Below are 20527 nucleotides of genomic sequence, written 5' to 3'. Positions count from 1 at the left end.
CTATGTGCAGTTGCTTAAAGTTCTGTTGAGACAGTCTGGAGCTCAGGTTAATTTGCAGGCACTAACTAACCTCCTGCAGAAGCCACAAAATGTTACTATGCATAACCCATGGTTTCCACAGGCAGGCACTCTTGATGTGGAAAATTGGGACAGAGCAGGAGAGGGATTAAAATGGGCTCATCAAAAAGGTCTTAAAGTTGATTCTTCTGTTTTCTTCACCTGGACTTTAGTTCATACTGTACTTCTGACATTCTCTCCTTATTATTCTTCAGGACAGCAGACTGAACCTAAAAATCTGAAAGAATATGTTGTCCCACCCACAGCTCCAATTGAAAATAAAAAACAGGAGAGGGAGGATAAAAATTGACCTATACTCCCTCCTCCAATTGCAGAAACATCTGTACCGCCTCCTTTGGTAGCAGAAATAGAAACCCCCATACAAAGAATTTTATGCTCTGCTGCCATATCTGGAGAGCCCTTAGGACCTTGCGCTTTTCCGATTTCCATAAGGCCTGATAATTTGTTGAAGGAATTAAAAGCAAGTGTGGTAAATAATGGCGTACAGAGCCCGTTCACCTTAGGATTGCTAGAATCTGTATTTGGTGCTATGCATAATGCAAATGCAGATTGTAAATGTGCACTGGCACCTGTGAGATGTACAAAAAACATGGGAAATTTTCTCAGAACTCGTCAAGATGTAGGAACTGAGCTTCATTGCTCTTCACTGTTAGCTGAAGCGATGGCTAATTTAGTAGTTGACAGATCTAAAAGGAGCCAAGGGTCAAGCCCTAAAATGGGAAAATAATTGTGGAAAGACTGGACATTTAAAAAAGGAATGCCAGCAGATCTCAGGACAGAAAGGATCTTACAATGCAGTTCCCCCCACCCTGCCCCACAGCGGAAAAAATGCCAGGACTTTGTCCTCGCTGTGACAAAGGAAATCACTGGGCTAATCAGTGCTGCTCAAAATTTCATCAGATTGGCACACCCCTGTTGGGAAATGAGACGGGGGTCTGGACTCGAGCCCCACAAACAATGAGGGCATTCCCAGTCCAAACCTCAACCCTGTTTCAAGGATGGGTTCCCAGAGGTACATTGATTCCCTTCCCCCAGGAACACCAGGAAGTGCAGGATTAGATCTCCCAGTCAGAGAAGAGGTATCGTTAGTTGGTGGAGACAAACCTATCAAAGTTCCACTGGTATTTGGGGACCTTTACCAACAGGATACACAGGACTAATTTTAGGCAAAAGCCGCCTTAACTTGCAAGGCATTACTGTAGTCCCAGGAGTTGTTGACTCTGATTATGAAGGAGAAATTCAAGTAGTTTTAATGTCACAAGATCTTTGGGTTTTTGAACCTGGAGAATATATTGCTCAATTTTTGCTTATTCCCTGCAAATTACACCCCTCTCCATGAAAGGAGAAATGAGGAAATAAAGGGTTTGGGAGCACAACAAATGGGAAATCTATCCATCCCAACCCATAGCCTCTAATAGACCCACCTGTGTAGTACGAATTAAAGGAAATAAATTTTATGGGCTTATGGATACGGAAGCTGATGTGTCAGTAATATCTAAAGACAATTACCCCCATCCTGGCCCTTGCAATTAACTTCTACATCCTTAGTGGGAGTAGGAACAGCTCAACGTGTTCAACAGAGTGCTGAGATTTTACCTCGTCTCAGTCCAGATGGACAGTCATGTACTCTTCAGCTTTATGTTGCAAGTATAGCCATCAATTTATGGGATTGAGACTTACTTACAGCATGGGATAGGAGACTTACAAATGAAAACTTTGATAACTCAGGATTTAAAATGTAGAAGAACATGGGATATCAGAGTGGAAAAGGTTTGAGGAGGTTTCTACAGTGAAATCCTAACCCGATATCAGTAACTGGAAAAACAGATAGAAAAGGGCTAGGACGTCAGGATTTCTGACAGGGGTCATTGATATTTCTCCTCTGCCCACTGCCTTACCATTAGAATGGCTCTTTCTACCTAATCAAACAGTCAAAACCTTGCAAGTTTCTCCTTCTTTAATTACACAAATTGTGACTATGAGCAGGCATAGGTCAAAAATGCTTACAGGATATGATCCTGACAAAATTATTGTTCCTCTAGACTCCCAGCAACAAGCCGCAGCTTGGGAAATGGTGACTGCCTGGCAAACTCTTTTGCAGATTTCGTGGGTGCTATAGATAACCACTACCCCTTAGACAACATTTTACAATTTTATAAAATCCATTCTTTCATTCTTCTTGTGATTACTCATCACATGCCTATTCCAGGTGGACAGACTTATTTTACTGATGGCTCTCCCAAAGGTCATGCCGCTATCTATGGACCTAAACACACTCTAACAATAATGACCTCTGGTGCTTTAGCTCAATGCTCAGAGCTAATTTTAGTCATTCAGGTTTTACAGCTTACAGCTTCAGATCCTATCAACATTGTCTGTGATTCAGCTTATGTTGTAAATGTAGCCCATTGCATAGAAGCTGCTACAGTTAAAAGTACACTAGACCCAGAACTGCTTAATTTGTTTCACTTATTCTCACATGCTGCATGCTACATGCCAAACAGGTGAGACAGCTGTTCATGTACAGCTACACTGTCATCATTTGCTCATATGGGGCTACCTAAACAATTAAAAACTGACAAGGGACCCACTTAATCTAGTCATGCTTTTCAAAATTTCTTACAGCTTTGGGCTATAACCTATAAAACGGGAATTCCTTATAATCCTAGAGGACAAGGCATTATAGAACAGGCACATCAAATATTACAACGCATGCTGAAAAAACAAAAAGGGGATATAGGAGGCCAACTACCACCTTAATCAAAACTATATTTAGCCTTATTTACTTTAAATTTTTTGACTCCTAGTATGGATGGTAAGACTCCAGCAGAAAGACATTGGCAAGTGTTAGAGGAAAAGAGGAAAGTTTATCCAAAAGTGTTATGGAAGTCCCCGGAAAAAGGACGATGGAAAGGTCCAGTGGATTTACTGACGAGGGGAAGAAGGTATGCTTGTGTTTTTACAGGAGATGGACAAACCGTGTGGGTGCCCTCAAGGTGCGTGCGACCATGGAATGGGAGACTGGAGGAATCCAGGGTGGCCAACCATGGGCCCAGTCCCTCTGATACGATCCATGAATCAGCCAAGCCTGAGTGCAAAGATGGAGAGAAGGCCAACCGGAGTCACGATACAGTTCTAATGTTACATTTGTAAAGAGTATCACCACTCAATTTACAGTTTGTGTTTTTAATCCTTATGTCTTTTTGGCAGCTAAGAAGGACCAGCTCTAGGTAAATAATACCCAATTGACCTGTAAATCTTGCCAGTTATATCACTGCATTAATCATAGCACATTGCAAACATGTAATATCTCCACCTTAATGATTTTCGGTCTCATCCCTGGGCTATGGATTCCTGTTAATCTTTCTGAGACTTGGGCTGCCACATCTGCTTTGCATTTTGTAAAACTTCTTCTAACTCAGCTAACTCATTGTGTCCATAGAGCCTTAGGCATGATAATTTTTGCTATTGTTTCCTTGATCACACTAATAACTTCTGTTGTGATATCTTCTGTAGATTGCATAGTTCTATTCAAACAGCTCAGTACATGGAGAACTGGACACCCACAGCCAGCCAAGCGTGGCTACTTCAGAATAAAATTAACACTGAGTTACAAACTGAAGTGGCAATGTTGAAATCCATGGTTCTATGGTTAGGGGAACAAGTACAAAGCTTGCAATTGCAGCAGCAATTGTGTTTTCATTTTACTCACACTCATATTTGTGTAACCAACTTAGAATATAACCAAAGTGAGTATCCGTGGGACCTTGTGGAAGCCCATCTTCAGGGAGCTGTCACATCCAACATCACCCTTGATATTGGTGAATTACAAAAAAAATTCTTGATTTAAATAGGCAAACTCAAGAATTTGAGCCTTCTTTAGAAGACTGGACTGGATTCCAGCAAGGCCTGGAGAGTCTCAACCCTTGGAACTATCTAAGGCACCACAGTTACATCTTTTATGTGGTTCTTGGAATAATGTTGTTTTGTCTCTGTCTTCTGTTTATAGTCTGTAAAATCAGATGGACTGCCAATCGGAGAATAAGAGCTGCCCAGCCTGGCCTTACGTTCTTTCAATTAATTCATAAACAGAAAGGGGGATATGCAGGGAGCTGAAGGCCCGTGGGATTTGGCATTCCACTGGAGGCTATATGATCAAACAGCAAACTGTTTATCATGAATGCAGGATGTGAGCAAACTCACGACTGCTCCTGCCGACAGAAGGTTTGCTGGAGGCAATCACTCCCTGGCACTGAGATTATCTACTGTGACATCTAGAGCCTGTTGTTCAAGGAATGCAGTCTTGCAAGCCTACTCTGTACTGAGCAGCTGACCCCTTCTTCCACCCCCCTTCTCACTATCTCTTTTGCCTAATAAATATGGAGGGCTGTGTAAAGCTCAGGGCCCTTGTCTACTAGAGGCAAAGTGCTCCCTGACCCCTTCTTCCAAATATACTCTTTTGTCTCGTCTTTTATTCCTGCATTCGCTCCCTTTGTTCAGTCCCTCTACGTCCATATGGGTTACATAGTGGCACCCCGAACAGTGACAGAATCAGGTGTTCCACATTTTATGAACACCCTTCCCATCATTTCTCATTTGGTGAATTATTACTCATCCTTCAGATTTTAGCTTTCAAGCCATTTCCTTGGAGAGACCTTCCCCAAGCCCCCTCATATTGACCATTTCCCTCTATGATTCTCCTTCAAAGGACACTCTGCTTTTCCATTTGATGCTTATAGTAAGTCGCCTTCATATATTTACTGGTGTATTTATCTGATTAATATCTTTCTCCCAACCAAACTGCACAGAAATGTTGAGATGGACCCTGAAGTTCTCCAAGGCAGATAGATGGCGGCAGTGAAGTTGTGATAAGAAGGAGGGAGGGCAAGAGAGGATGTGGCCAGAAGCCCACAGGTCCATGGCTGATGGAAACTTGAGGTGTGAAGAGGGCCAGCATTTTCAGAAACTTAGAGTGCTGTTTTCCCTCTTGACTCCACAACCCCCTCCACCTAGCTCCTCATTTCCTTGCTCCTCTTGATAATAAAAGTTTTCAAAAGAATCATTCATGCCCCTTTTCTCCTATTGCTCTCATCCCAGTCACAAAAACAGGCTTTTGTACCCATTACACCACCAAAATATTTTGTCAAGGCCAGCTATGCGCCTCCAAGTGGCTAAATCCCAGGGACCATGGTCACTCCTCATTCTCTCTTGGCCCATCAGCAGCAGTAGACATGGCTGTGGGCCCTACCTTCCTGAAGCCCTCTCTTCCCCTTGCAGACCGCTCCTCTGCTTCTCCTCCCTCGCCAGCCACTCCTTCCCAGTCTCCTTTGCTGGTGTCTCCTGACTGCCTCGACTTCTGAATGCTGGAGGCTCCCAGGTTCAGGCCTGGGTCTCTGCTTCTCTGACCATAATCACTCCCTTGGTGATGTTCATTCTGACACACACAGGTTTTAAATGCCTCCTGTAAGTCAACAACTTCCAAATCAGTATTACTAGTTTAACCTCCTTCTTGGACGCCTGACTCTATATTCAGCTGCCTGCCTGCAACCTCCCCTTAGAGATTGTAGATATGTCAAACTACACATGACCCAAAGCAAGCTCCTGGCTCTCTTCTCACCCCACCCTGATCCTCCTGCTTTTTTCCCCATCCCAGTAAATGACAACTCTGTCTGTCCATGAGCTCAGGCCAAAACCTCTGTGTTCCCTTGACTCCTCCCCATGTCCAATTCATCACCATTGTCAGAAGTGGTCCTCCTGTGTCTGCCCTTGCCTTCTTGCCGCTCTTTCTCAACCCTGCAGCCTCAGCAACCTTTGGAAAGGAGAGTCAGGTCATGTCACTTCTTGGCTAAAAAGATTTCAGTGACTTGCATCTACTCAGGACAAATCCAAAGTCCCAACAGCAGTGCACAAGGCCCTACATGATCTGCCCCCCAACCAACTCTCCACCCTCCCTCCTCATCTCTGACCCCTTTCCTTCTCGCACCCTTGGCTCTAGCTTCCCTGGTTTCCCTGATGTTCCTTAAATGTGACAAGCTCACTCCTGCCCCAGGGTCTTTGCTCCATTGGTTTTTCTGCCAGCAGTACCTTTTGCAGATGGCCCTAAGACTTGCTTCCTCATTTTTTCAGAGTTCTGCTCAAATATCAGCATCTCCATAATACCTTCCTTGACTGCCCTATTATCAATGGCAACCCCATGTCCCCAGAGCTTCCTATGCCCTTAATCTGCATTTTAAAATTTCACAGCACGTATCCCCATCTCATTTTCTATATTCACTTATTTGTTTTTTATTGCCCATCTCCCTGGCTAGAACCTGAGTTCCATGAAAGTGAGAACTGTATGCCCAGCTCACCTCTGCAGCTGGGAACAGGCCCTGCTAAAGGAATGAATGAGACTCTGCTCAATAAATATTTATAGATTAAACCAACAAGTAAGTGGATTTATATTTACTTCCACGTGGATCTCAGGGATATGTTCAAGACGTCATCTAGTAATGAGAGTTGTGAACTGGGATTCTGAGGAAACAGCTCATTCCTGACTCCTTACTGACCCTCTTGTATGTTTTCAAAGCAAACATGCAAAGCATGAAGACCTTCAAAAACCCTTCTCTTCCCTCTCAAACTCTGATTCAGCTTGCAAAGGGCAAAAGAGCCGTTCCTTTTCTTGTAGGAGACCTGAGTCTCTTAGATGGTTTCCCTATATGACCTTGGTCAATCCAGGTACTCTTGTTGGGCTTCATTTTCTCCTTCTGTAAAGCCTCCGAGATCTTCCAGCTCTGATGTTCTATGGTTCATTTCCACCTGAGATGGCTGTGGCACTTTGACCTCACTGGGGGAAACATTTCAGATAAGCAGGCCCTGCTATCTCTGGAGCCTTTCTCTTCACCTTCATCCCTTCACGTGAAACCCAACACCAGAGCTTCTGGGACGGCCTCCTCATTGATAAAGTGTTCCCTGACTTCTCAATGAGCTTGCACATTGTAGCTGCAGCGATAATGGGCTATATCTGGCCGGCCCGGAATCCTGCCCATGTTCCAGTCAGTACTGTGGCTATCAGTTGTCTGCTGAGCATGAATGGCCAGAGGCAGAAAAAGGACAAGGAGCCGCGCTGGTGAGAAGTGGAAGTGATTAACTTATGTCGCATGCTCCAGCAGGAGTCTCAGCCAGCGATAGGGGAATGAGTGTATGTTGACAGCTGCCTTGGAGTTCACACCACACCATCAGCACTCTGCAGGAAACAGATTACTTCAGGACTTGAGAGCTCGTTGACAGCTGGAGCTTTCTGATAAAGTTGTCAGAAAGTGAAAAGGACAGTCCCAGGAAGTTGTAAGTTTCCTGTCCTTGGAGGTGTTGTGGTAGAGGAGGAGAAGTGGTGGATGGGATGTTGTAGACAAGGTTGAAAGTGCACTGATGGGCTGGGTGCGATGGCTCATGCCTTCAATCCTAGCACTTTGAGAAGCCGAGGCGGGCGGATTGCCTGAGCTCAGTAGTTCGAGACCAGCCTGGGCAACATGGCAAAACCCCCATTACTACTAAAAATACAAAAAATTAGCTGGGTGTGGTGGTGCGTGCCTGTAATCCCAGGTACATGGGAGGCTGAGGCACAAGAATGTCTTGAACCCAGGAGGCAAAAGTTGTAGTGAGCTGAGATCGTGCCACTGCGCTCCTGCCTTAGTGACAGATGAGACTCTGTCTCATAAAAGAGAGAAAGAAAGAAGAAAGGAAAGAAAGAAAGAAAGAAAGAAAGAAAGAAAGAAAGAAAGAAAGAAAGAAAGAGAAAGAAAGAAAGAGCAGTGATGGGCAGACCATGTCTGTCATGTTCTTCACAATGTCATTATAACCTAACATGATCTCCTCTTCTGTACTCAGGGGCTGAGGGCCAAGGTGTATCTGTCTGGGCATTAGTTGGGGCCCCAGGAAATGGTGGAATGAAGGGAAGGTGGTATAAGCAAGTTGGGCTAAACTCCTAGAAGGAGAGCCAGGATCCAGGTGTCAGGAAAGGGCAAAATCCAGAGATAGTCAGAAAGAGCAAGGAATTCAGGGTGGGAAGCAAATATTCACAATAGGGGAAATGAGATAAAGTGAAAACAAGTCAAGATCAACTAGGATCAGAGAGGACAGTGGGTCCAAGTGGTCACTTATAAGTTGGAAAAGGTATGATGCCAGGTGCATTGGCCTAGATTTAAAAATGACCAGAAGTGGGGTGTACATTGTGTCTTGCTGATGACACTGCACTGCAGAACACTAGTGATCATCTTTTCAGGAAGGCCAATTCAGAAAAAACAGAAAGACTCATGGGCCATGTTTACCACCACCTAAAATACTTTTGTTAACTCTCATGAAAAAAAAATACAGATATTCTTGTAACTTGGATTACATACTTTGTGCAATGTCACTTAGAAAATTGGTACTGCTTTTGGCCACTTTGATGTTACTCTCCAGGCCTATTTGAGAAGATGACATGAGGTGGCAACTTTCTAATCTTTCACCTTAGTATAGCCCAAGCAATGAGCTATATAGACCCTTGTGGGCTGTCCACATGATCTCATCTCTGCTTAGAATTTCGTCAAGTGGAATTTCAACTTTGGAGAAAGCAATATAAACTACATGGTTGCGTAAGGAGTCCACAAGTCTGAATACTTATTCTGTTAGCAGCCCCACCCCTCTCTTTTTCACTTTGATTTGCAAGTAGTTTTCAGTCAGGCCAGAAAAAGCACTTGAAGCTCTCCATTCCATGACCCCCACCTTCCCAAAGGCGTGAGCCCTGTTGGGCTTTGGCGTCAGTCTGAAAGATCGTGCACGTTCTCTCTTTCTACCCAAGCATGTCACAGGAGAGAGCCTGACCTGGGTGGGGTGAGATGAGGAAACTGGATGACTTCCCAGCCTCTCATGAGTCAGGTGTTCATAGCCTCATTCTTTTATTCAGAGAGGATTCCTGGAACATAACCTATTTTCTGATATCAGTGCAAAAACACCTTTAGTGCCAAGTGGCGCCCTTTGGGGTCACATCGATGGACCCTACAGGCAGCATCCTCTTCAGAATGGGAGAGATGGGCTGGGAGAAGCAGCCAGGAGGCCCTCTTTGCAGAGTCCCTGGGGCGATGGTGCAAAGTTTAAGTTTTATTCTAAGAGCAATGGGAAGTTATTAGAGAGTTATTAGAGAGTTTAATGCAGACAGGCCGTGATGTGATAACCATTTTTAGAAGATATCTCTGTCCGCAGAGTGGGTGATGAAACCGAGGGAGGGAGGGGATGAGGGAGACCAGTTAGGAGGTTACTGAGGTCTCCATCCATTCGCATATTCATTCATTCTCCAAATATTTCCTGTACTCCAACTGTATGGGCAGCAGGCACTGGGGATGAGGCTCCCTACCCTGCCAGAGCTTAGGGGTGAGAACAACAATAAAAAAGTAAACAACTAAACAGAAGAGATCATTACAAAGTGTGATGAGTGCTATGTAGAACATGAAACAGTGTGCTGTGATAAAAGGGACTGGAAGGGAGGTGACAGTCACTTCAGAAGGCTGAGGGGACAGACAGCCTTTCTGAGGAAATGGCATTTGTGTTGAGACCTAATACTGGGACTGTGTGAGTCATATGAAAGTGTGGAGTGGGGGTAGGGGAGTGTTACAGGTAGAGGAAACCATGAGTGCAAAGGCCTTGAGGCAGGAATGAGCTTGGCTTGTGACCAGGGAGCGGCGTCTAGGAAGAGAAGTCAGCAGGGGCCAAGCTCAGCAACTCCTTGAAGCCCCCAGTTAGTAGCTGGGTTTTACTCTGAGAGGATGAGGAGCCATAACAGAGGGTCCAATGATAGAATCCAGGGGCTGGCAAACTATAGCCCACAGGTCACGTCGGCCCACCTCCTGTTTGTGTAAATAAAGTTTTACTGGAACACAGCCTCACCCATTCATTTACATGTTGTCTATGGCTGCTTTCACACTACAAGGCAGAGCTGAGTAGTTGTAACAGAAACCAGCTGGCCCACAAAGCCTAAAATACTTTCTCTCTTTCTGACCTTTTGCAGGAAAGTTTGCTGATGCCTGATTTAGTTTGTATTTTCAGAAGGTGACTGACTCTGGCTGCTGTGTGGAGTGGCATCATGACATGGAGCTACTCGGCCACTGTGAGACAAGAGATGAAGATGAGGTCTCTCGTTTGCATCAGTGCCTTTCAGCTGATGTTTCCTCCTCCCTCTGTCCCTCCATCAGACAGAGGGAGATGGTGGCTCGGCCTGGTGGGCTTATCTTTCTGGGTGCATACTGCTTCTAAGGACAGTGGCTGCCCAGCACACTGTGGCCAGCCAGGCGGACTCTGCTTTGCTGGGTGAACTTGGCAAGAGGAGTTCACTGCTGCTTGTGGAGCCTCCGCCCAAACCATAACTGCCTGTCTTTTGTCTGCGACACCTCGTCACCAATTTAGGGCTTAGGAGACAGCGTGGGCCAAGCAGCTGCTTCCCATTCCCCACTTGTCCCATGTCAGCAGCTGCTCATGATTGCCAAGCATGCCCACACCACTCCCAGCAAACGGCAAGAGGCGCTGTGAGAAAAAGGATCTAGTGTCCAAATTGCAGGGCAGATTGCTTTTGTTTTGTTTCTTAAGAAAAACATGAAATAAGTAAAATAGTTGAGTATTGTGTTAGAAAACTAACCCCAAACGTCTGGGTTTTTGGTACTGTGGTAGCTTATTTTCATTCTTTTGTTTCTATCTGATAAATATTCACAAAATAATTGAGTTGGTACAATTTTTTTAAAGAAGGAAAACCATCCGCGTTATGTAAAGACATGGTGAGGATGAGAGCAGGGACAAGAACAGAAGATTTGGAATGATATCACAGCTGTTCCCAAGTAGCTCTCTCTGGTGGAGATTATTTCAACCAGCATTTATTGAGCACCTACTCTGTGCCAAGTATTGTTAGGTACTGGGGAGGCTGAGTGGAATAAAACAAGGTCCCTGCTGTCTGGGCACTCACAATCAGATAACAATGACTATAAGAGTGGCAATATGACAAGATAACCAAAACAAAGCACTTGTGATAGTCCTTCATCCCCACAACATCCCTCTAATGTAGGTATTCTCCTTCCAATTTTAAATTGACATTTGAAGAGGAAATGCCAGAGTTGGGATTTGAAACCAATTTATTTGCCTTCAGAGCCTTCTGCTGCCCCTTGGATTAGTAGAGCTAGAACTAGTCAGTGTAAGTTCTAGGGAGGTAGGTTTCAGCCCAAGAACAGAAGAGCAACTAAAAAGGTGATGAGCTGTGTGTCAAGGGTGTTGTGTAAATCAAGGCCTACAGAGGCATGGCTGAATCCAGACCCTCCAAAGAGACTCTCAGAAATTAATCTCTCTCCATGTCTTGGCTCTGCTTTTCCCTGGCTTGACTGCAGTAGCAAGTAGATTTTTCCCTATGGAATGGCAGGATGCCATCAGGAGCTTCAAGCTAACATTCTATCCACTCCACAGAGTCTCAACAGAAAGAGGGCATCTTTTCTAAATGGTTTCAGCAAAAGTCCCAGGACTAACTCTGATTGGCCTAGTTTGAGTCACATGCCTGTGTCTGAGCCAATTTCTGCAGCCACATGAATGTGGGACTCTCATTGAATAAACTCACCAACACACATGGACTGAGAGCAGTCCTCACCCCCTATCTTCTGGGGTCCCCTAATACCACTCTTCCCAATGGTATAAAGGTACTGGGCTCTTTGAGGTCTTTGGATCGGAGGTCATGGGTTCCAGTATAATGGAAGGAGGGTGGATTTGGAGTTCAACAGCTTGGTTAGTCACTTAATGTGTGACCTTGAATAAATACCCTTCTCTGAGACTCATCTATAAACTGGGTATCATAGCACCTTCCCTGCTGGCTGCAGGAATGATTAAACAGGCACTGGCTGCACAGTGGATGCCGAGTCTCAATATCGAGCTCCTGGGATAGGGACCACTTGGACAAGGGCTGTTTGTAAAGGGCTGGCCAAGCCAGTTTCCCTCTCCAGCGTCTCTAGCTCCAGCCGGCTCCTCAGAACGACGTTCCCAGAATGAATTGGCTCAAATCCTTGCAGAAATGCTTCCAGAAAAGGCAATTCAGGATCAGGTCCTACACTTTTTAGCTGTGTTAGACACAGCTGAGTGGTAGAAAATGTACATTCTGGGTCTTCTTCATGGCATCATTAGGACAAAGGTGAACAGTTGACTTCAAGTAAAGGAGGTTACCCTAGATAATCAGTGTGGGCCTGCTTTGATCAGTTGAAAGTCCTTAAGAACAGAACTGAGGCTTCTCTGAAGAAGAACTTCTGCCTGTGGACAGCAGCTTCAGTTCATGCCCAAGTCCAGCCTCCCCTTCCTGACAGCCCTCCAGTCTCCACAATCATGTAGGCCAATACTTTGCAATAAATCCCTTAATATGTATCTCCTACTGGCTCTTTTTGTTCAAACCCTGGCTGATACAGACTTTGGTACTAGAAGTCACTCTAGAGGATCACGATCTTAAGGAAGAGTTTTCCAAATCGGTTCAAGGTCTTCTGGAATTGGTTCTCTGATTAGATTTTAAAACACTAATGACTCTGTTTTCAGTGGCAAAGAACAGCCATCTCCAACATTTTGGACATCATGGACCCATCTCATGGAAGACGATTTTTCCACAAATGGTTGGGTTGGGGGATGGTTTAGGGATAAAACTGTTCCACCTCAGATAATCAGGCATTAGATTCTCATAAGGAACACGCGACCTAGATCCCTTGCATGTGCAGTTCACAATAAGGTTCACACTCCTATGAGAATCTAATGCTGCTGCTGATTTGACAGGAGGTGGAGCTCAGGTGGTAATGCTCACGCACCCGCCCCTCATCTCCTGCTGTATGGCCCGGTTCCTAAGAGGCCATGGACCAGTACCAGTCCACAGCCCAGGGGTTGGGGACCCCTGGCAAAGAGGACACTGGTAGTACATGGCATGCCATGGCAATAGAGATATGCCAAATATTGCCATTGGTAAGGAAAGGAAGAGCATACCTGAAATACAAGAGCTCTATTAGGGCTTCTCTTAGTACTACCATGTCCTGTCAACCCAATTCAGGCAGAGCTATTAATGGCCTACACCCTTCAAAAATGAAAGTTTGGGTCACTCTACTAGGTAAAAAAGCATGACCAGCTGAGGTGCTTGCTGAAGGCAGAGGGACTATGGAATGGTTAGTGGAAGAAGGTGGTTATAAATGCCAGCTACGACCATGTGCAGTTGCAGAAATGAGGACTGTAATAGCTATAAATGTTTCTTCCTTATTTTGCTATGAACATGTTGGTATACATCTGTTAAGCAAATATGTTTGTTTTCTTACCTTCCTTATGCCCTTATCATATGACATAAGGTGTATGAATAATAGTTAACTTTACATCACAGTATTTACAGTTTACCAAACGGAAGGGTGAACATCACCCAAGGACTTTGCACACTGCTCTGGGAAAAGGGTTAATGTGTTTTCAGTTGTACTCAGGGTGTTTGTATCATGTTAGATGGAAGTGTGACTTGGCTATCTTGTTTATTTGGATAATTATGTATGGTTTAGGGAGATGATCTGGGTGCCAACTTGACAAGGGGTGGACTGTGATGGTCAGTTTTATCTGACAGCTTGGCTGGGCTTTCATCCCCCACTATTCATTTAAACACTAATCTAGGTGTAGCTGTGATGGTATTTTGTAGATGTGATTAACACTCATAATCAGTTGTCTTAACATAGATTATTTTTGGTTATCTGGGCGGGCATAATTCAATTGGAAGATCTTACAAGCAGAACTGCAGTTTCCCTGAATTCCTGTGAAATTTCCATGAAATTTTGCCTGTGGACTGCAGCTTCATGTTGTGCCCAAGAGGTTCAGACTGCCTGTACTGACAGCCCAGTTTCAGAGTGCCCAGCCAGACTCCACAGTAGTGTAGGCCCATTCCTTGCAATAAATCCTTTAGTATGTATCTCTTACTGGTTCTGTTTCAGTGGTTGCACCCTGGCCAATACACTCCTATTTTCTAGAAGAGATTGTATAGAATTGATGTTAATTCTTCTTTGAATATTTGGAGATTTCTTTTTTGACAGTTTTTTCAAATTACAAATTTAACTTCCTTAATATTGGAGCACTATTGAAGTGATCTATTTCATATTGGGTGAGTTGTGGTAGTTTTTGTATTTGGAGAAGTTGTTTCATTTCATCTAAGTTGTCTAATTTATGTGTATAGAGTTGTTCATATTATTCCCTTATTATTGTTTTGATGTGGGTAGGGTCTGTAGTAATATCCTGTTTCCTTCCAGATGTTGGTAATTTGTGGCTTTTCTTTTTTTCTCTATCAGCCTTTCTAGAGGGTTAGAAATTTCATTAATTTTGTATGAAGAATTAGATTTTTGTTTCATTGATTTCCTCTGTTTCTAGTTTCATCAATTTCTGCTCTTTATAGTTTCCTTTCTTCTGTTTGCTTTGGATTTGTCTTGCTTTTCTTTTTTAGGTTCTTGATATGAGAGCTTAGATGATTGATTTGAGACTTTTCCTCTTTTCTGACATTTGCACTTAGTGCTGTAAATTCCCTTCTCAGCACTGTGTTAGCTGTTTCCCATAAATTTTGGTATGTTGTATATTTTCATTCAATTCAATGGATTTTTTATTTCCTTGAAGACTTTGTCTTTGATTATTTCGAAGTATGTCTTTTTGTTTTCCACAAGTTTGGAAATTTTCATATTATTTTTCTGTTATTGATTTCTAGTTTGATTCTATTGTATTCAAAAAATACTGTGTCTGATTTCAATTCTTTTAAACTCGGTGACATTTTTCATGGCCTAAGATATGGTATATCTTGATATGTGTCTTGTGGGCACTTAAAAATAATACGTACTCAGCTGTTGGCGGTGCAGTGGTCTATAAATGCCAATTAGATCCTGTCAGTTGGTTGTGTTGTTGAGTTTTCTATATCCTTGATGATTTTCCATACAGTTGGTCTATCAGTTGTTGAAAGAGCAGTGCAAAGTCTTCAACTATAATTGTGGATTTGTCTATTTCTCCTTTCAGTTCTATCAGTTTTTGCTTTACATATTTTGCAACCCTTGTTTGGTGTACACACATTTAGGATTGCTATGACTTCTTGATGGATTATCTTTTCTTTTATTATATAATGTCCCTCTCATCTCTGAGTTCCTCTACTCTGAAGTCTACCTTACCATTTATTAATATGGACACTCCTCCTTTCATTTAAGTAATGTTTGTATGATGTATCTTTTTCCATCCTTTTACTTTCAACCTGTCTATATCATCATATTTGAAGTGAGTTTCTTGTAGACATCATAGAGCTGGTCATGTTTTGTTGTAGTTGTTGTTGTTGTTGTAGTTGTTGTTGTTGTTGTAGTTGTTGTTGTTGTTGTTGTTTTTGAGACGGAGTCTCCCTCTGTCGCCCAGGCTGGAGTGCAGTGGTGCAATCTCGGCTCACTGCAAGCTCCACATCCCTGGTTCACGCCATTCTCCTGCCTCAGCCTCCCGAGTAGCTGGGACTACAGGTACCTGCCACCACACCTGGCTAATTTTTTGTATTTTTAGTAGAGACAGGGTTTCACAGTGGTCTCGATCTCCTGACATCATGATCCGCCCGCCTCGGCCTCCCAAAGTGCTGGGATTACAGGTGTGACCCACTGCGCCCAGCCAAGTTGGTCATGTTTTTTAATCCACTGTGCCAATCTCTGTCTGTTAATTGGTGTAGCTGGCCCATTTATATTTAATATAAATATTGATATTATAAAGCTAGGTCTGTCATTTTTAAATGGTCTGTTTATTCTGTTTTTAATTTCTTTTTAATTCTTTTTTAATTATTATGTTAATGAGATGGGGTTTTACTCTGTCACCCAGGCTGGAGCACGGTGCAATCATAGCTCACTGCGGCATTGAGCTCCTGGGCTCAAGTGATCCTCCCACCTCAGCCTCCTGAGTAGCTAGGACTATAAGCACCCAGATTCTGTTTTAAATTTCTTTGTTTACTTTCTTCTGCCTTCCTGTGTGTTACACTAGCATTTTTAAAATTCTATTTTAGAACAGACATGGTGGCTCATGCCTGTAATCCCAGCACTTTGGGAGGCCAAGGCAGGAGAATCCCTTGAGCCCAGGAATTAGAGACCTGCCTGGGCAACATAGCAAGACTTGGGCTCTACATAAAACTTTGTAAAAAAAATAGCCAGGTTCCATGGTATGTACCTGTATTCCCAACTACTCAGGAGGCTGAGGTGGGAGGATCACTTGAGCCTAGGATATCAAGGATGCAGTGAACCATGATTACACCACTGCACTCCAGACTGGGTGGCAGAGTAAGGCCCTATCTCTAAAAATAAAAGTAATTTTGTTTTGATTTATCAATAGTGTATTTGGGTATATCTTTTCATATAGACTTTTGGTGGTTTCTCTAAGTACTAGATTGTGTATACATAACTTATCAGCCTACTGATGTCATTATTTTACCAATTTAAGTGAAGTATAGAAACCTTAGCTCCCTTTCTGTCCCTTTACCTGCACCTGTTAATAGCTGTCTTAAATTTTTCTTCTACATACATGTGGAACCACAGCAGTCAGTGTTGTAATATTTGCTCCATCCATCAAACATGATTTAGGGAAGCTTATCTGGGGGAAAGGGAAAGTCTGTTTGGTTTACCCCTTTTTTTTGTTATATTCTTTCTTTTTTCCTGATGTTCCAAAGTTCCTCTTTCTATAGCTTTCTTTCTGTTCTTTTTATTATGGCTGTTTTGAGATCCTTTTCAGATAATTCTAATATCTCCATCACTTTCGTATGGGCATCGATTAGTTGTCTTTTATTCATTCCATTTGAGATCTTCCTGATTCTTGATATGTCAAGTGAATTTTTATTAAAACCTGGAAATTTTTATATTTCGATGAGACTCGGGCCTTACGGAAGCCTTCTCTGCAGCTAGCTTTCTCTGAACTGTTCCCACAGGGGCACGTGTGTGGCACTCCTCACGGCTGACATGTGAAAGTAGAAGTCCAGGTTTCCCACTCAGCCTCCGCTGACACCAACGTGTGGGGGTTCTCATTACTGCCAAGTTGGGGGTAACAGTTCCTTCTCTCCAACAGTCTCACTGACAGTTCGATGGAGGTGGCCTCGTCGCTGCTGGGTGCTGCTGAAAGTCCTGACCCTCCCAAGACTTCCTTGGACACACTGGAGAGTGAAGAGAGGGAGAGACGCCACATTATTGCTGGTGGGAGTGAAAATCCAGAGTCTCCATGTGAGTGGCCTCCATGAGGGTGGGGAAGGATGAGCTGATTGCCAGCCAGCGAGGGTGAGGGCTTCGGCTCTCTACTTGGCCTTCTTGGATACCGCTCCAGCCGGGCTACTGGGATCCTTGTTACAGCCTCACAAGTGGGGGCGTCTAGGCTCCCAAACACCATTTGCTTTGTGTGATTTGTGTGGTGTTTAGCTGGAGTAGAACAGGTTGCCTAAAAGTTTTCTCTCTTGCTAAGCTGCCTTTTCCTGGCCATTTGGTGAGAGAGTAGGCTTTTGTCGAGGTTTTTCTTTGTGTTTCCAGGTCACTAGCTTCTTCCGCTCCAAGTCTCTTCCCAAGACAATTTGATTCCTATCTGAGCTTGGGAAGTCTGTGCTCATATTACTCAGGGGAGTCGCAGTAGCACCGAACCTGCCTCAGAGGATCTCCTGAACTTGGAGAGAGATGATTATGGATTGCAGACAGGAGCATAATATGAAAAATAGAAGAAAACCATGTCATTTGTACTTTGAGTATGTGTTGGGTGTTTGAAAAGTGATTTTTTTTCATCATATGTACTATCTTTATTACTCCTTTTTTTCTTTTTGTTATTATGATGAAAAGTTCATGGTCATTGTAGAAAAATGAGAAACCAAGGTTAAGTAAGAAGAAAACTTTAGGCAGGAGGATCGCTTGAGCCCAGGAGTTCAGGCTGCAGTGAGCTATGATTACATCACTGCACTCCAGCCTGGGCAGCAGAGCGAGACCCTGACTCAAAAAACAAAAAATTTACAATAAAGTTGAACTTTACTGGGCATCAAGAAAAAAAAGAAAAGAAGAAGAAGAAAACATTGACCTAAATGAGAGATACGTGGAAGCTGTGTAAGTCTCAGGTGGTACGCCCACAAAGCAGGCCTGCCTGTGTCCACCAGTGCAGCCCCTCTGACATTTCTGTTTCCTCCCTCTAAGCCTTCAGGGGCATCTGCCCAGTGCCAGGTCCTATGCTGAGTGCAGGTAGTGGATGTACAAGTCAGACCTGCAGAACAGAGCCACTGCCTGTTGACAAGAAGGAGGGGAGGCCGCCCCAGGCAGAGGGAGTGGCATTGCAAAGAGGCAGAGACAAGAACAACTTGGTGCAGTATTTTCAGTGTTGCTAGGCATTGCAGGGAAGGAGGCTGCGGTGCTGGGCTGTGCAGTCCTAAGTTTGCACCTGTTCTGTGGGCCACAGGAAAGCAGAGTCTGAGATGAGGACAGTATTAGTTTGCTAGAGCTTCCATGACAAAATACACAGACTAGGGGGTTAAGCAACAGACATTTATTTTCTAACAATTCAGGAGGTCGGAAGTCTAAGATCAAGGTGTTGACAAGTTTGGGTTCTCCCAGGGCCTCTCTCCATGGCTTGCAGGTGGTCACCTTCTCACTGTGTCTTCACAGTCTCTCCTCTGTATATGCAAAGCCCTGGGGTCTCTGTGTGTCCAATCTCCTCTTTTTATAAGACCTCCAGTCAGATTGGATGAGGGTCCACCTTAACAGCCTCATTTTAACTTGACTATCTCTTTAGAGGTCCTGTCTCCAGATATGGGCATGCTCTGATATACTGGGGGTTAGGATTTCAACATAAAAATTTCTGGGGTGGAAAAGGGGATGCAGCTCAGCCCCTAACAGGAAGCGAGCAGAGGAATGGCTGGATCCTAGCTCTGTTACATAATTGGATTTCTGGCATCATGGAGGATGGATTGCAGGGAGAGGGGGCTCAGAGACTGTCAGATTTTTAAAGAAAAGGCAAGAGACAGTGGAGATACAAACAGAGGTGGGAGCCATGGGCATGGAGAGCAGCAGGTGGGTCAGGGTGGGAGGGACAAGCAGAGAGAGGTGAGAGGGACATCAGTGAGCCCACGCTCAGGTCTTGGAGGCTCCTGGCCCCAGCTCCCCTCTAGGAGAAGCCCTCTCACTGGGATCAGCCTCTGAGGCTGGCCTCCTTCCTCTTCCCTCTTGATCCAATCTAGTAAACCTGCTTGCTGCTTTCCTCAAACAGAATGCCCCCAAAGAGATCCACAGGAATACACAATGCAATTAAATTTCTGGAAACTAAAGACAGAAAAAAATTGTGAAACTGGGTCAGCTGCAGTGTAGCTGATTTACAGAGTCAATAATAACTCCACAGGTGTGCGCAGAGCGGCACACTCCTCATTAATGGGCCCTTTTTGCCAGGTTTTCTGTATCAGAATTATGCTAGTTTCACAAAAGGAATTTGGAAGCTTTCCTTCTTTCTCTGTGCACTGAAATGCTTTAAATAGCATTGGAGTGATGGTTCCCCTAAAGATTTGGTTGGGTTCACTTATAGGCCTGGTGATTTTCCCCCCTTTTCACATCTTTATGAAGGTGGTCCCTTGAGATCATCACCATAATCAAGATGGCAAGCATTTCCATTGCCCCCAAAGTCCCCTCGTGCCCTCCTGTGTATAACCCGCCCCTCCTCCACTCCGTCCCCAGGCAATCCTTGGCCTACTTTCTGTTTTTATAGATTTGTTTGCATCTTCTAGAATTTTATGTAAATGAAATCAAACAGTACTTTCTTTGGCTTTTTTCACTCAGCGTAATTATTTAGAGATTCACACTTTTATGTATCCAGAGTTTATTCATTTTTATTGCTGAGTAAAATTCCATTGTATGAATATACCACCATTTGTCTATATATTCACCAGTTGGGGGACATTTGAGTTGTTTCCAGCTTGAGGCTATTATAAATAAAGCTGCTATAAACATTCTCATACAAGTCTTTGTGTAGACATATGTATTTTTTTCTCTCTTGGATAAATACCTAGAAGTGGAAAGATTGGGCCATATGGTAGGTTTATGTTTAATGTTTTAAGAAACTGCCCATTTTCCAAAGTGGCTGTTCCACTTTACATTCTCACCAGCAGCGTACAAGGGCATTCCGGTTGCTCCATATCCTTGCCAGCAGTAAATACAGTCTTCTTCTGATTTTTTGAGTGGTTGCAAATTGACAACTTTCTCAAATTCTTCTCTTTATCTTAGACTAGGTTGCCTAGCCCACACAGCCTCCAGTGAAGCTCAGGTACCTATGTGTCATTCCAGGGTGTGAGCTGGGGGAAGACTGAGGGAAGACAGGAAGTGAAGCAGGGAAGGAGAGAAAGAAAACAACACAGGGTGGTGCATGATTGAGCATGTCACAGCTTCAGAGTGAAACACACCAGGTCACTCAGCCATGC

At 43.9% G+C, this 20527-nt stretch overlaps 1 protein-coding gene across 6 annotated transcripts in view; it reads left to right on the top strand.

Annotated features, from left to right (window-relative positions):
- LSM3 (LSM3 homolog, U6 small nuclear RNA and mRNA degradation associated) overlaps positions 1-20037 on the top strand; it is a 68122-nt gene extending 48085 nt beyond the window's left edge. For 2 of the 6 annotated variants that reach the window (XM_063630698.1, XM_055259099.2), the window contains one exon: positions 3044-4532. In XM_063630698.1, coding sequence (XP_063486768.1) covers positions 3044-3231 — 188 coding nt within the window. In that variant the 3' untranslated portion in view covers positions 3232-4532. Of the gene's footprint in view, positions 1-2885; positions 4533-17029 lie in introns of those variants that run through there. The other 4 variants (XM_063630700.1, XM_055259100.2, XR_010118645.1 and 1 more) reach the window with 3 other exon arrangements.
- Positions 20038-20527: the final 490 nt, after the last annotated feature.

Source organism: Symphalangus syndactylus, chromosome 21 (genome assembly GCF_028878055.3).
Source record: "Symphalangus syndactylus isolate Jambi chromosome 21, NHGRI_mSymSyn1-v2.1_pri, whole genome shotgun sequence".
In the NCBI taxonomy this organism is placed as follows: domain Eukaryota; kingdom Metazoa; phylum Chordata; class Mammalia; order Primates; family Hylobatidae; genus Symphalangus; species Symphalangus syndactylus.
The sequence above is the reverse complement of the archived record's forward strand: the minus strand, read 5'-3'. Positions and strand labels throughout refer to the sequence as shown.